The sequence below is a fragment of the Manacus vitellinus genome, unplaced genomic scaffold, assembly GCF_001715985.3.
Source record: "Manacus vitellinus isolate BGI_N305 unplaced genomic scaffold, ASM171598v3 scaffold_0_pilon, whole genome shotgun sequence".
Classification (NCBI taxonomy): Eukaryota; Metazoa; Chordata; class Aves; order Passeriformes; family Pipridae; genus Manacus; species Manacus vitellinus.
The window spans coordinates 55,487,611-55,503,887 of NW_021938789.1; the positions used below are offsets into that span (position 1 = coordinate 55,487,611).

Consider the following 16,277-nt stretch of genomic DNA (forward strand, 5'->3'; position numbering starts at 1 on the left):
AAAACCAGCAATGTTTCCCAAAAAGATAGCACCTCTCTCCTATTTGTTCTTTTTTTCACCTAGAGTGAAGTGTGTTCAACTTTGTGAAAAATGAGTCACCAAACAGTAACTCTGCAGTTGGCATGGTGGTTTGGGGGTTATGATTTTTTGTTTGGTTTTTTTAATGGGTTTGTTGTTTTTGGCTTGATTTTGTTTAAAATTTTTTTAATGGAGAGAGAGATGGTAGAAGGACTAGCTTTTACTTGACAGATTTCCTTCATTCTGTCCAGTCATGTGGTCATTCTCCCCCCACCCCCAATATTTTTTACTCAGTCAACCAGAGGAACAGACTCTAAAGCTACTTAAAGACAAAAAGTCTGAATCTCGTGTGTCTTAAGATACCTTTATATTTATGTAGCGCTGTAAATGCTTCTTAAATGAAGCCCATCAGAAGGCGCTGAATTACCGAATTTAGTAATCCTGGCAACGTCCACATGTTTACAGCTTTATCTGTGTCCCCTAGAGAGGGCTGAAGGAAAAGAAACAAGAAGCCAGGAGAGCTGTAGGAGCATACTTTGTATCTTCTTCATTGATACCCTTCATGCCATTCAAATAGGACTCCGGAATACACTACTTTAATTAGCAAAGCTTGTTTTGAAGTAAACAACACAAACACTCCTTATAGGACAGTCACAGTCTCCCCTGCTAGACATACAGGCTTTTTGGCAAGATCACATTCAAACAGCATGAAATTCACCCCTGTGCACGGCCCCCAGAAGGCCCTTGCACCATTTTAACTTCCATTTAGCTGCTCTGGATAGGAGCAAGTGGTTTGTGGGATAAGGACGGAGGTTCACTACAATTTTCCTCCAAAAAAAAAGATGGTCCAAATCCACATCCGTAAAGATCAGCAGTTTTACCACTATAAGGTCATAAAGGTGTAATATAGGCGTCATGCATAGAGTACATACCATGTTTCAACTGAGTCCTGTCCCTGCATGACTTTGAGCCCCAGTGAAAGTACAGATCCACCACAACGCGCCCGCAATTAAGCCCTCAGTCATTATATTTGCTGCGTTGTGCTGTTTACTGGGAACACTGCAAAGTCATTCAACTGACAGGAGTCAAGACAGCAGTGAGAAGAGTATCCTCATGAGGAAGCTCTGACAGGATTCCTTTGGACACATGGGAGAACATGAGAGTCCCATCTTAGTTCAGTAATTGCTAAACAAACAGAAATTGGAAATCATTAATGTGACATTGACCCATAAAACACTGATCACTGAGGCCCTGTTGTCCCCTGTGGAACAGGGAACAACAGATGGTCAAAGTAAACAGGGTAAGAACAAAACAATATGGAAATAATGTTGGTTCCTTAACAAATCTCTTACTGTAGTCCATTTCTGCTGACTGACATCGGTTGTTCTTTTCAGCTATAACTGTGCAACAAAATCGGACATGTCTCATCTTCCAGTCTTGATACTGAGCTGTTGTTGATTTTCTTTTGTTGGTCGAGTTTTTTTGGTTTTCTTTTTTTTTCTTTTTTTTTTTTTTTTTTTTTTTTACAACTACGTTTATCAACACTGATACATTACAGATCTTGTTAGTTATACTTTGAAGTCTGATCATGCAGAACTACAGGCAGGTGCAACTTAGATCTTATTACAGGATGGACATGGCAAGGTGAACAGTTGTTTTTGCTAGTTAAGATCTGGAGCTTTGTTACTGTTGTGGCTTAATGTATACTGGCCATAAGTCCCACTTACCCAATTTACTAAATATACATGATTCTATATGTACACTGAAACTTCCAGCACCCTCCTTTATCAGCATGTGACTGACTTAGGAGAAGGTCAGAGGTCAACCATATTTAGGCATACAGCGGCCTTATTGTAAAAGATTTTAACAGAAATAGCATGTTGGATTATTACATATTAGTTACAGAGGAAGGGAAAAAAAATCAATACAACTATTTACATTATAAATATCTTGCTTTCCAGAAGACAAGAATGGCCCTGTTCAGTGAAAATTAGCAAAAGAGACCTGTCTGAAATGATAAGCATGGTAGGGATACATTTATTTCCCAAATTGACTGTGTCTTACTTCAATATGTGCTTTTCAGCTTTTCCCTCTCAAGTAAAAAGGCACCATTAGCCTCAGTTGAAGTTTTTCAACATTCTTTTGTCAAATCAAACCCTCTTTAAAACTCAAACTTGCCATGGGTCAATGAGCCTGAACATGCATTAAGTTAAACATTTCACCTCTTGCAATCAATAGTTAATTAAAAAAAAACCAAACCAACAACAAAAAAAGAAAAAAAAAATCAGACCACATTGGCAAGTTCCTAATACATCAAGAGAATTCCACTAAATTCCACTGGACAGGTCTGTTTTCCAGCTTATCAGTGAAGATGACACATTCACCATTCCCCTGCCTCCCCCAAGCATCTTACTAATTAAGACATTACATATTTGTATAATATTCAAACCTACTGCACAACAATTTTCTTTGTGTGTGTGTGAAAAAGATCACCTTGAGCTTGCAATTCACTGTGTCCTTTGCAAAGTGGTGGAAGTTCAAATAAGCACAGCCATCAGATTCTTGAAGATGTGTGGTTATATTACAACTACTCTCTTTATTCACACTGAGTAGAACAGAGGTTCTGAAAATCACATCCCTATGTACACCCTCTCTTTCCTACAGACACATACAGAAGCAAAGAAAAATAATAGCCTAAACAGAAAATGAACCATTAACTCAGACTTTTTTTTTTGCCAGACTATTAAAAAACCCCTCTAATTCTTCCCTGCAGGTGTTCTTTTGTATTGCTCTCCCTGGAAGCACAGAGTTTGTTGCAAAATGTCTTTTTTGTTTGGTTGGTTTTGCATGTTTGAATTCACACAAAATTTTAAAATCTCAATAAGCATGAAGAAAGAAATATAAATATACCTGAAATGAAAGAAATTTTTGATCTTTTGAAATACTATAAAGTTTGTAATATAAATAAGCTAACACTCATTATCAGAAGTTATTTTGAATTAAAATATTCCAATCACATTTCACAATAATTTCAGGATACTCAAAACACCTTTTTTTCTTTAATAAAAAATTTCGGAGATTTGCTGAAAATGACTTTATCAGGCAGTTCTAAAATTTGCTATTAGCACATTTTTCATGAGAAAATACGGAAAAGAATTGGAAAAGAAACCACTGGTGCTCACTGCCAAATATATAATACAATCTGAATCAGTTAAGTAGCACTACTTTAGAAAACTCCCTAAAGGCACTGCAACAGGTCTAATTTCTTCACTAGCATTAGCCCAAAGTTAGAAGGTAAAGCAACATATGTGAAGACAAAACCAAATTGGTTATAAGTTTGGAAGAGCGACATAGTGACATGATCATCTAGCTCATGTCACCACTGGCAGCCAATGTTGGGCAGGAACTGGGGATTTCCACAGGAAAACCATCAGTGCATTAGGGCTTGGAAAACCTGTTCAGGCTTTCTGCAGCTTTTGGTTGGTTGGTATTTTTAAACACATTACCACACTTGCACTCCAGTTTAAGCTCCGTTTCATGTAATGCATCTTGCTAAGATTCCTAAATCTATGCATGTCATGGAATTCTAGATAATAGGGGGGGATCATCAACCACAATGCAATTCCCATAAATCAGTGTGCGACCAACTCAAATATCTGAACTCTCTAAAGATTCATTACAATTTAATGGAATATAGTCAAACCTCACAACATACTATTCCAGTTACCAAGTCAGTATCTGAAGACTGTTTTCAAAAATTACCAAAAATTATGGATTGAAAACATGTATAACCTTGCATCAACTTGTAACAAATCAATACCTCATCCTCATTTAAACTCAGCAATGCAAAAGAAAATGGACAAAGGGTCTTTTACGAGCCATTCTGACTTTTTCCTTTCTTTTTGTTTCTCATCTATCCAGAAGTACTCCACCTGAAAATAAAGCAGGAATGTTTTGCAGCAACTTTCCTCTATACCTTCTCAATGCTATTTCTTGCAGCTAGCGCTCTGAGCAGCCATTGATAGTTAAAATGCTTCTGCCATTCTCCTCACCCAGCTCATAGCTACATACGTGGCTCAAGTAAGCCACTTGGGACAAAATTTCAGGCACTTAAGATATCAATAGGCTCTTGGGCATATTTTCAAAAATACCAAGGTGTCCAGCTGCCCTTCAGGACGATGCCACTTCTGGCACAGGCTTTCTGATTGCCTCCTTAGTGCCTAAATACCTTGGAACATCTGTCATAGATCTCTTGCTTCCCAATTTCCTTCGTCTCTGGAGTGGTGGCAATCATGCTTACAACTGTAAACCTCAGAGAATTAAGTGAAAATTGTTGCTCAAGTACCACATTTAGTAACATTTTAAACAGAAGTAGATTTTAAAGATCAATGGCAAAAATAAGAAAAGCATTTATTATTTTCAAGCTGAACAAAATGTTGGAGTAAAGGGGAACACACTTGAAGAGAAGGGTATCAAAACTTCTAGAATCAGAAAATAAAATTTGTTTCCCTTAAGACAGCCTCAGAACATCATCACTATAATCTTTAATTCAAAAGTACCTGCACTGTTATACTGTATCAGCTTGACAGCACCAAATCCCTGGCACAAAGCAAAACAAAGGATGCTATTCCTGCTTGATGGTCACTACTTCAGTTTGGACATACAAGGACCAGAATTGTAAAGAACTAATGCTTTTCTTCATTGATGGCTTTTTTTCTAGTGTCCAATGTGGACAGCTCCAAGTCTCCTCCCCTAGACAGAGCTTCCCATAAAGGAGACTAATTTGAGGACAAAAAGAGATGCAGTAATTCTTTTAGGCCCCATTTCAGCAAGGCACTTAAGCACATGCTGATGTCAGCCATTGCTGAGCAAAGGACAAAAGCACGTGCTAGTTAAAATTATGTATGCATCCCTATAGTTTCCATCAAGTGTTTGAACAAGCACTGGTGCTTAGCAGAATCAGGGCTGCTGGGAATAAAGCTCTGGAACTCCTGTGATGTGGGTTCATTCAGCGCCGACCAAAGGACATTTTCTATGGTTCTCCACCCAGCCTTCATGAACCCAAACAAGACTGAATTATACCATGGGACCAAGAGTATGTTTTTTGGCTTCAGTAGGTGAAACATGGGAGATCTACAAGTATCCATCTACTGCAAATGGTTTCTCTGCTGTTGCCTGTGTCATATCTCCATAATACCGCTGGCAATGAACTGTGGCTACTCCAAGTTTCTACGGTTTACATTGGTGGTGTGTTTGCAGTTCCTTACTACAGCTTTGCCTCTTTGAGATACTTGGTTGAGTTTTGTTTAAATAACACACTCAAATGGTGCACACTAAGGAATGTAAAGCAGATATTAGTTACCTGAATATTATTAATATATATCTATGATTAGTTAAATCTGGAGGTGATACATTTCATTATTGCTAAGAAGTCACCCTTGGTGTTATTGCCTACATACCTACAGAGCTTTGCTGTTACCTTTTAATATTTTTATGATCATTGGCTTTGAAGTGAGAGTTACAGCACTCAATAATGACTTGATGTTTCATGGCTTAAGAGAGAATATTGCTAAATATATTTAGCAGTAGTAAATTATTGCTTTAAAAATTACTGCTCTGAGTTTTTAGAACATGATCAACCTAATTTTATTCTCAAAAAAATTTCAATAAAAATCTACCAAAAATACAACCAGGGAGAAAAAACCACTTCCTATAGCAATTCTGATACAGCTCAGACTTATCAAATCTGAAATTATTTGATATCCACTTAATTTTTACCTCTCCTTCTCCCCATCCTGGGGAGAAATCTTTTCTTCCTTTCTTCCCTTTAAACAAAATCTGACTTGATACTCAATTTTTTTCTCCTACCACAGAATGGCAGGCTGGTAAGCCACCCAATAGAACAATCCTATTTTGGTAGAATTTTGAATACATAAGAACTAGTGGATTTAAAATATCCACTAACATAGTCTAAACAGTTTCTCTCTCTGACATTTGGAAAAGTATTAGAGTACAATTTAGCTCATTTCAGTTTACATGGCACACTTTGGTAACAGGACAGATGATTCAGATTTTACTTAATTTCCAACTCAGGTAACAATGACCTTGCAGTGGAGAATGTTAATTGCTGTTTTGGCAGGAAAAATATTCAATTGTTATGAAATTTTGCACAAACTCTTGTCATTCTCTGGTAAAAACACTTGCTGTTACTTACCATTGGAAACCCTGTGGATTATTACCTGGTAAATTCAATTTGATATTCGGTCACTGTTGGGTTCTTTGGAACTTGTCAAAACTGCCTAAGACCCCTGATTGCATCCCTTTCATCCAGAGCACCAGCTGAATGGTAACCTTTGCTATTACTTAGAAAATAGGAATACTAGACCCATGCGCTCCGTGGTTCTTTTCCATGTAACACAGCTGCTAAAAATTCCTGGGGAGCCTGATGATTTGTCATGAGCAAATGAACAGCCAAAAGCACCTGGAGAAGGTCTGTTCTCTTAGTAGCAGAGGTCCCTGATAGCAAATGATTTAAAGGGAAAACAACCTCTAAGCCACAAACATACACTGAGGGAGAGTGGGCCGCAAATATCCTTTCTCTATCTAACCTAGTAAAGACCTAGACATAAAATAAAAACAAGCTGTTGCACGTCCTTTTCATAATCATATATCACAATCTGCTCATTCCCCAACCCTCTAACTTACAAACATACCTGTAATTCATAATAGTGAGCCTATCTATGACCTAAGATGATAACTCACTTAACAGTGACAGGAAAAGTTGCTTACTGAGATAAATCTTTCTGGGTTTAGACATGCATAAAAAACCTTCATTCTTGTTCCCTGTAGCTTGCAAAGATACATGTGCTTCCTTCTAACCTGGTCTCAGCTTGGCATATCTGCTCTAAAAATCAGAACAACAAGTCTTAACATTCACAAACTAACATTTTTCTATGAAGCTCTGTGGCTTCTTCCTTCAGTAAAACTGCTTATTATTTCAAAATATATATACAACTCTCAGCAGAAATTTTGGTGCTACATCTTCAAGTGTCTGAGGGAGACACAGTTCTATGTGGTTATTTACACTTCCACAAGTCCTCATACATGATATGCAACCTCATCAATGAACAAACAAATAGAATATACACTGGTAATATCACAAATGTGTAGTTATGCAGTTCACCTGAAATGGGCCATTTATGGTTGTGGGGTGCACACTAAGTACGTATGCAGATGTGTGTGTTCCTGTGGGCACACAGCTGCATACACTGCCAGAATTCTCTTGGCACGTGTGTGTGTATGTACTATTCCTATACGGAGAAAAATGCATGTATATCTCTGTCTGCCTCACTGGGCAGACGACAGAACAGAGAGTGAAGGCAGATGTACACTCGTATGTTTGAGAGTGGCTACTGCACACCTTGTCATGCCAGTGTGAAAAGGACAGTTGCAGGTTGCTGGTTTTGCAGCCATTCATTTTACATCTTGTGGGGAGGGGGTTAAAAAAAGGATTTTTCAGTTCCTTTTTTTTTTTTTTACCCCCCTGGTAAGCATCACTGGAAGAAGACCAAAGCAGAGCAACTATAAGTTAAATATACACTTGAGCTTAGCTGCATTACATAACTCTGTAGGAGAAGCAGGCTGAAAAGATTTTTTCGTTTGTTTGTTTCGTTTAAATCTTTGTGTTTATTATTTCTCATTCTTTTCATCTCTTAACTCCCATCAATTTTTCCTCCTAAATGACATCATCCTCTGAAGAACGCTGGGTTTCGCAGGCAGGCGGCTAGTCACCTGCAACAACCGAGGGGTCCCGCAGAAGCTTCCAGGCTGCTGTCCGTGTCAGACGCCAGGGTTTGATCCGTGGACATGGATGAGATGTCATTGACAGATGAGGATGGAGGGAGGCTTTCACTGCTGTTCACTGCTGCACCTGTGCTACGAAAACGAACACCAACGTGATTAAACCCGAAACCCCGGAATGTGTCGTGTTTTGAAAAAGCAAAGGATACTTACCCTGTGGCAACAGGCATGTAAGTACACGGGCCATTTTAAACAGTGGCAAACATTAGCAGAAAATGGGCCACACAAAATTTAGGCATTGGACAATATTAAATATTTTACCAGGAAATCTCTCCCTCAACAGCCTGTTTTGAAAAGTTACAGCTCGTAACACTAATATTCAAAGCTCCAGATGGGAACTGCTTTCTGCTCTTGTAGTAGTACAAAGACATTATGGCATCAGAACTACCCTTACATTAGTTTACTCTCCTGATACATTGGGAAAATAAAATAGTTAATTTAATAGGTGCTGCAAAAAGACAGAGCAATCTTAATGACATCTGGTTGGTGACTGCAGACAGCAATCATCTATATTTTCTGGCAGAAGACTTGTTTTTCAGAGAGTTAAGTACATGTACATCATTCAGGTACTCATTACATATATCTCAGCATCCAGTACAATACTGTTACTTCATGTTTACATGTTATCTAATCATGTGACATTCTATTAAAATACTAATCAATCAAGACAACTGCATCTATGTGTAGTGAAAATATGACTGAATTTATCTATATTAATGACTAAACAGTATATTACCTTTCTAAATGTTTACTGTGCTGGACAGAAGACTACCATTAAGTCATGGATACTGTCTCAGGAATCAAATGGAAAGAATTCTGGTAGGTTCAATAGATGTTTGACCAAACTGTTGCTGTGCAACTTTCTTTGATGAATGTACAATCCACTTAGCTAGGCAAAATAACTGAAGAAATAACTGCAGAAATTGTACAGGTAAAGATTTTGTTACACTCTGTCTGATTCAGCACCACTGAATTCAATAAACCTGGCTATGTTTTTTTCAGCAAGCATGAATTCAGCCCATAAGTTTCTGGAAATTGCATTTTTATGGTTATTCCTAGCTTTCAGCACAATTCCACATGACACAACACACAGACATGATAGTTGCTGTTGCAGGCCCAAAGCTCCCAGACTCAAAAAATATCCACGAAACCAAATGAAACCACACTAAACGTAAATGACAGAATTAAAGAATTCAGCAGCACAAAGTAGCACTTATGCACTAACACTCAGAAACCCAACCAAAAGCTGCCCTAGACAGTAAGGAATGCTTCATTTCCTATGCTCAGCACCTGCCTGGTGCTACAGCAGCTTGTTCCTGAAGGGATGGGTGCCAGGTGAGACAGCACAGAAATGACAGAGGTGCATTCAAAAGATGAAAAAGAGCCTCATTTATGAATCTGCTGTTTGAGAGGAAGCTTCTCACTGGCTGCAGGATTAAAGAAAAGAGCTGAAGGTTAGAGCAGGTGAGAAACAGCTCCTGGGATCTGTTCCTGGCTCTGCCCTTGACTTGACAGCTACTGTTACAAGCCACACATCAGCTTCCCTGCTGCAAAGCAGGAATTCCTTCCTCAGAGGGCTCTTGTGAAGCATATTTAACAAGCACCAATGGAAGTGCCTCCGAGACTTCAGCTGTAAAGTGGCACAGATTTGGGGGTGAAATAACTGAAAAGATAACTGCAGATTTTGCTGTTTCCAAAAAAATAACACCCTATGCCTGTCTTGGAGATTTGCTCAGCTTCTCATAAATCGTGTAAATAGCAACTATTGATATCGAATGTTGCAATGCTTGGCAAGTCCATCAGCTGCTTAATTTAGATTCTGCACATGACAGAAGAGGTCTAGTAAAGGTATCTGGTAGTTTCTGGGTGATAGCAACAGAACTGACCAAATCAGACAGCAACTGAAAGTCAGGAAAGGTAGAATACAAGGTCAATTTTCATCTAGAAAGGGAATACTAAGAATAAGCTGTGCTAATATCCCGAAATGAGAAGAGAGTTGAAAATGTTAGGTATGAAACTACAGCTGGGTAGTGAAGGCTAGAGGAGAGTGTGAGAGGAGGTTAGTTAGTATGGACAGAATTTAAGTTTAATTCTAAATAATCTACACCCTTGTATTAACTTTTTTAATTTAAAGAAAATACCTGTTGTTTGATAATACCAGCCAGAAACACTGCATTAACCAAACAGAAAATGGTGTTTGTAAATTCCTCCCCTATTTTTCGCATAAAACAGCTTATATCCTTTGCTTCTCTGCTTCAGAAATGACAGAGCAGAAGAGTCCCAAGACTGCTAGTGAAAAGTTCTACTGCACTTCTTGGTAGAGCTTAAAATAAATAATACATCTTCTGTGGAACCCAGAAGGAGACCTCAACAGAAGATTCACATAAGCATGTGTGATAGCCAAATAGTGTGTGTATTTTGGAGAGGTTATAGGTGTATAAAAGGTGTATGTTTTCATGTTATAAGGTTGTGAATTAGTCAACAGTCCTGGAGGTTGATTCGTGGCTATTTCTCCCATGTATTGTTGCAATTAAGTTCCACTGAGAAAACTTTTTATTCTAACCATTTCTATTCTCCCAGCCTAGTAATGATATGGCATAGACCCTTTGAGTAGTCAGCATGTCAGTAAAGTGTACAGCATCCAAATTTATAAATAAAACAAAAACATTCAGCAATTCTGTGACAAAGAACAGAAATGCAGAAATTACCATCTAAGATTGAATTCCTTGTTTATGTGTGCATGTGGACATGCACATGTTGCTCACATATCTATGTAACACATATATACCCACCTACACACAAATTTTTCCACTCAATTCAGCACTACTAATGCCTTAAATAGGTTTGGACATGGTGAGTTCTGAAAGATAGAAGTCTAGATAAAGTGTAGAAAAAAGCAGTAATTTTGAAAGACTGAAAGATGCAGGTAGTGAAGTTCAAAGGAAGGAAGACTGATTAGGGATGTGATGATGACAGAATTTACGTGAGCTAAAAGCTGACAGAAAGAATGATGGATGAATTTGTTCTCCAAGTTCTCTGGAGATAGGACAAGAACTGCAGCAAAAAAGACTTAGGAAAAAAGCTTTTTTTAAAAATAAACACTGAGAGATCTTTTGGACAGGCAGAAATAGTATCTGGGAGCAATTTTAGACACTGTTGATTTTGTTCACTGGACATAAACATGGGGGGTACTTGAGTTTCTCCCCCAAGCTCCACATTTCAAGCTTGTATGTTATACTAACCAATTCTTCACAGAACAAGGGATTGACACCCTGATACACAGGCACCTTAAGTAGCTGCATCAATGGGCAATTATTATCCCTGGTGCTGTCAGCTTCAGCTGTTTCCCCAAAAACTCTGATCAAGTAATCGTGGAAACTAATCTCCAGCTTGCTTGCTATGATTATTGACAGAGTGCCAAATCTTAGCTTCCTGAATTCTTGCCAAGAACACTAACCAGTGAGTAATGTGTGTGTAGAGCCTCTCATTTTCCTTATGCTCAGAATTCGTGTTTTGCCTCATTCTTTCAGTATTTCATTCAGTTGAATATTTGAGTCAGGCACACAAAGTGAAGAAAAACAGGAAATCTACTGTTTCACAAAACAGCCTCATCTGAGATGAGTTTTTAAATAGGGGCTAAACTTGTTGGTGCCTAACTATCCAAAAACAGTAGAAGAAATACAGGTACGAAATGACAACTTTATATGTTTGAAAATGTTTTACATAAACAATAAAAACCTTCCACGTAGAAAAAACAGAATATGGAATACATAACGAAATCCCTGGATAGTTAATTCCTGAAACAAGCAACTACAATGTTTCTTGATCATAAATCAATCCCCTGCAACCACAGTGCTGCAGGGGAGAAAGATTTAAGAATGAGATACTGCTTAGGCTCCAGATTACTTTTCAGTGATGTTACCATAGTTCAGTAAATTAAATCTGCAAGTCCTGTACTTTGTTTGCTACTTGGCAAGAACACAATGGATTGTTTCCAATATATTACTTCATCGATGTCAAAATCCAGGTGCAGTGCTAGTGCTCCAATATCACCATCCAGCACTCTATTAACTCCCTCCATTGTTGCCTTGTTTCCCTTTGTCCTGTCAATTACTAATGATACCTTCTTGTTCTAACATTAACTAAGTTCAGCAGCAAGTGAAAAATGAGAATGAAAAAAGCCTTATGTCTGAATGTACACAGAATTAACTGAATTAAATTATTTTAATTTGAGGACAAGCTCTGAAGAGCTGGTTTTACATGCAAACACTACTGGAAAACTGTGCTCAAAATCTGGTCACTTCGAGTCTGCCAGTGGAAGCATGCCTTCACAAATATGTATTTCTGTGTACTGGCAGTCACAGTTTGCATTTCTGTGAAAAGAACTGCTGATGTGAATTTTCCTCAGAAAAAACTTAGTTGTGATTTTTTTTGCGACAAGATTTTAAGAATCAGTCGTTGAGACAACTTTCCCTTCTCATCGAAGTGTCAACAAAGCTTGTCAGCAAGCTATCCTGATTTTATCAGCCTTCTGAAAGGATAAACTACCAGACCAGGTACCAGACACTTACATGGGCTGGAGTGGGGATCATGTGTGCAGTCTTGCATGTCCAATAGATGGATACCTGATAACATCCTCATTTTTTATCGTATCAACCACCAGATTATTAGTTCAGTTATGCATCCTTAAGCAGTATAAAAATATTAGTGTGAGATAAACTTCCCCACTTACAGGAGTATCATGTGTAATCACAGATCTTTCCACAGAAAATACCAGAACAACTATGCCTCAAATAGCAAGAAGGCCAGTTTTTAAGTATTAACATGATGCTGGAGCACAATTAATCAAGGTCAACTCATTAGAAGCATTGAATTTCATAAAAACTTTTTAACTGGTCTACATAATGGTAAATGTAGCACAAGTGCTTCAGCTATCTCCATTGTCTTTTTGTCAGTACAGAAATCACATCAGTTATTCAATGGGGCCGAGTACCTGAAGGAGAAGGCTGTCCTTTTACTACACCATTTTTAGTCTTTTCTTCAGAATTCATTACTTCTTTGTAGATGAGTTCTGGAAGAGAGAATTGTAAGAGTTACAAGCAGGGACTGGCATCTGTGACCAGGAAAAAAACAACTATCACACAGTGTTGTAGCCCTCCCAAGAGCACCCTTCACAACTCCGACTGCTCTACTTGCCTAAGACCTCCCTCTTCCATTCCCCTCATCTCTTTTTGGAGCTGAATTGAGATAAATGGGATTAAACTAGAGCACAAGAATTGTTTAACGCTGCACTGTCTAGAAATGAAGCAGCACAATAACACAACGCTTTTTACTGGGGCTAAAATTCTGATGCATTGTCCTGCCAAACATTAGTCTGTTCTCCAGATGATATCCTTAGATTTCAGTGAAGCACTGGAATCCACACTTCCTCTGTTAACATTAACCTGTGTACATAATGATAGTCCTCAGGACATTCCTTATATTTTTGCTATCAAAGCACCAGTAAGGCTAGTGTCAATTCTTTATGTCTGAGGAATTCTAACACAGACACGCTGGGTGGTGGGATGTGGCATTTTGCCACTGAAATACCCCTTCCCATGCCTTTACTGCAATTACCTTTCCATTCCTCAATTGTATGTTCCCTTTCATCCAGCTGTTTATCATATATCTGTGGAGGAGGCTGCAGAAAAGAAACAAAGTTATTTAGTCAACTGTCTGTTATATTGGAAATTAGGAGTAATTACTTAACTAAAGATAATTTCTCTTCTCCCTCTTCACAATCCATCCTGTACATACAAAAACACATGAAACACATTTGAATATTAAAAGAATTAACACTTCCGGAATCCAACTCTTTTTGTAGAAGAAATCAATATACTTCTCTGTTTTCCTCTTTTAAATAAGAGGCATAGTTGCAGTTGAAATAAAACTGCCATTGTGCTTGTACTCAGCCCAGAAACTGTATGCACCAGCAGAAAAGTACTGACAGAATACCAAACAAATACCAATCTTGATTAATTAGTAGTACCATTACTATATTAATTTTTAAGTTGCTCTTTAGATGCGCTGCTATATGAACCTCTCAGAATAACTCTAATTTTGAATTAAATCTCCCTGCCACAGTTTCTGATCCACGTTCCAAATTCCCAAGCTTTCCAGCCTATGTATTTTAAGTAACTTTGCTTTCTGAGCCACATGTTCATTGCCTCTCCTGATGTTAGCTGCCAAACATAGCAGCCGAGAAAAGCAGAGGACTCTCCCCTCCTTTCTTCTACCAAGAAGCTCCAGCATCCAAGGTAAAATTATCTAATGAAGACTGAAGCAAGATCTACAACACTTTTCTCACTCATATGTATTTCCTCTGACTTTCACCTTGGGCATTTGGCCATTGTGTCACTTTCAAAACATCCTCCTACTAAATGCACACTTACCAAGCTGTTCTCTGAAGTTAGAAATTTGCTCTCAGGACTCTCACTCCATCAGTCCACTAAGCTATTTGCATGCTACAGATACAACTGAAAAAGTAATAGCTCAGTGTCACAGTATAGACCAGGAAAATTACATGACAGCTGAACTGGACAAGTCCACTGAAAACAAGAGAAGTTTCTGCAGAGTGATAGATGTATCAGGGCTAAAGACGGGGGAATTTGGTGAAGTCCTGGATGGCCAAGTCTCAAGTCTCATACCTGAGAACGTGCTGAGACGGAATGTGAAACACATGTCATGAGTTAAAGGGAGTGCCAGGTCTCAGAAGAGTTTTGCTACATCAGCAAGGTAAGACACAACCCTCTAAGAAGTCTGAGACCAAAACCAATGCAGCTGTTCTTTTATTCAGCAAAACAACCTTTCTTGGTCCTTTCCAGTGTGTCCTGAAGCTTAAGGTAGATGCAACCAAGATCATGCAACCCCCATGGGGATTCTATGTTTCGGCTGACAGTGTTATTGAGGAGCTGAATACTACAAGAGTGCAGGTGAGCCTCACCACTAACCAGTGGGATGTAGTAAGGAAGCTCTACTCTTCCAGCTGAGCCTACTGGGCTCCTGCTCAGCCCCCCAGCCAGCCCTGTGGCATGCATTTCCTACTAAGGAAAGCAGAGAAAGCTGGCCAAGACAAGGAAATTGGAGGGCTAGGAATTTACAGGAGCAGAAGGGGAGGCATTTGGCTGAGCTGGAACTGAATCACAGTGACAGAACCACTGCTTCTCCGTCAGGTGGAAAGAAAACAGGTAAACCAAGTTGGACAAGAATATCCTGCAAGTACCTTTCTTTCTAAACACTTCAGGAAGGGGCTTACAAAAAGTGTAGGCTGTGAGTAAAATCGCTCCTACCAAGTATAAACACTCTTTTATACTCCCATAAAAAGGCTTGTATTTCTCCCCCAGACAGGAGTAAGAGTATGGATTCCTTCAGTACTTCAATTCTCAAACAAAATTACAGAACCAAAAGGAATAAGTGATCAGATGTATATACCTGTTCTCAGTTCACACAACCAGAAAATCTTTGGCTTATGTCTCTTCTAATTTATCTCAACTACGTCTTAAGCAGGCGTAATTGGTTAATAGGCAACAAGAAAATCAGCAGTAATATTTCCTAGATTAATACATTCTGGAAACAAAGGCATTTTCCAGGCAGAGAACTCAGAATAATCTCACTTGTTACCAAGCTCCTATTTTGAAGACAAACAAGGGAGAACAACCCAACTCTACTTCACACACTGCAGGATGTCAGAAGCTGCACCTGCACAGCATTTGACTGCTCTACCTGTGTTTGTACTGCAGACCCTTATTTGTGAATTAGCAGAACCCACAGCTATACAACATGGCTCTCGGTAGGAATGCCAGAGCCAAGGGTAACAAATATTCAGCATAATAATGACATGAATAAATTCCTCCTCTTCACAGAGGCAGCATCTATAACCTCGAAAACCTTTGCAGAGCATAAAGGAATGGAGCTCTGCTGAGAGGCCAGACCAATGCTCTTACACTGGGAGAAGTGAAGCTTTCCCATCAAAATTCCCTGATACAAGGAAATGACCCCTTATCTTTTAATTGATTCAAGGCACAGAGATGAGCTGAGAATACCACAACAACTTCAAGAATCTATTTTCCCACAATTCTCATTAATCCTAATGAGAACCACAAAGCTTAATACAAAATCCCCTCGAGGCTGACCACCCGTTTTCTGCTAACTCATTTGTTTTGCAGGGGTTTTTTAAACGAATTTCTAAAATTAGAGGGAGGAAGGGAGGTTTTTAAGGACAATACACAACTATTGTCACAACAAAGGAGCAATCAGAGCAGCTGCCACCCCAGGGTCCTCCTGGCCACCTGATTTCAGACTTGGTGCAAATGTTAGCCTAAACTGACTTTGCTACCTAAGTCAAATGCCTTAAAACATGT

General features: G+C 38.8%; 1 protein-coding gene across 9 annotated transcripts in view; it reads right to left on the reverse strand.

Annotated features, from left to right (window-relative positions):
* Nucleotides 1-542: 542 nt before the first annotated feature.
* Nucleotides 543-16,277, reverse strand: part of MAPK10 (mitogen-activated protein kinase 10) — a 204,295-nt gene continuing 188,560 nt past the window's right edge. For 8 of the 9 annotated variants that reach the window (XM_018073715.2, XM_018073708.2, XM_018073732.2 and 5 more), the window contains 3 exons: nt 13,495-13,558; nt 12,872-12,949; nt 543-7,948 (listed from right to left, as the gene is read on the reverse strand). In XM_018073715.2, the coding sequence (XP_017929204.1) occupies nt 7,806-7,948; nt 12,872-12,949; nt 13,495-13,558 (285 nt within the window). In that variant the 3' untranslated portion in view covers nt 543-7,805. Of the gene's footprint in view, nt 7,954-12,871; nt 12,950-13,494; nt 13,559-16,277 lie in introns of all 9 variants that reach the window. The other variant, XM_018073745.2, reaches the window with a different exon arrangement.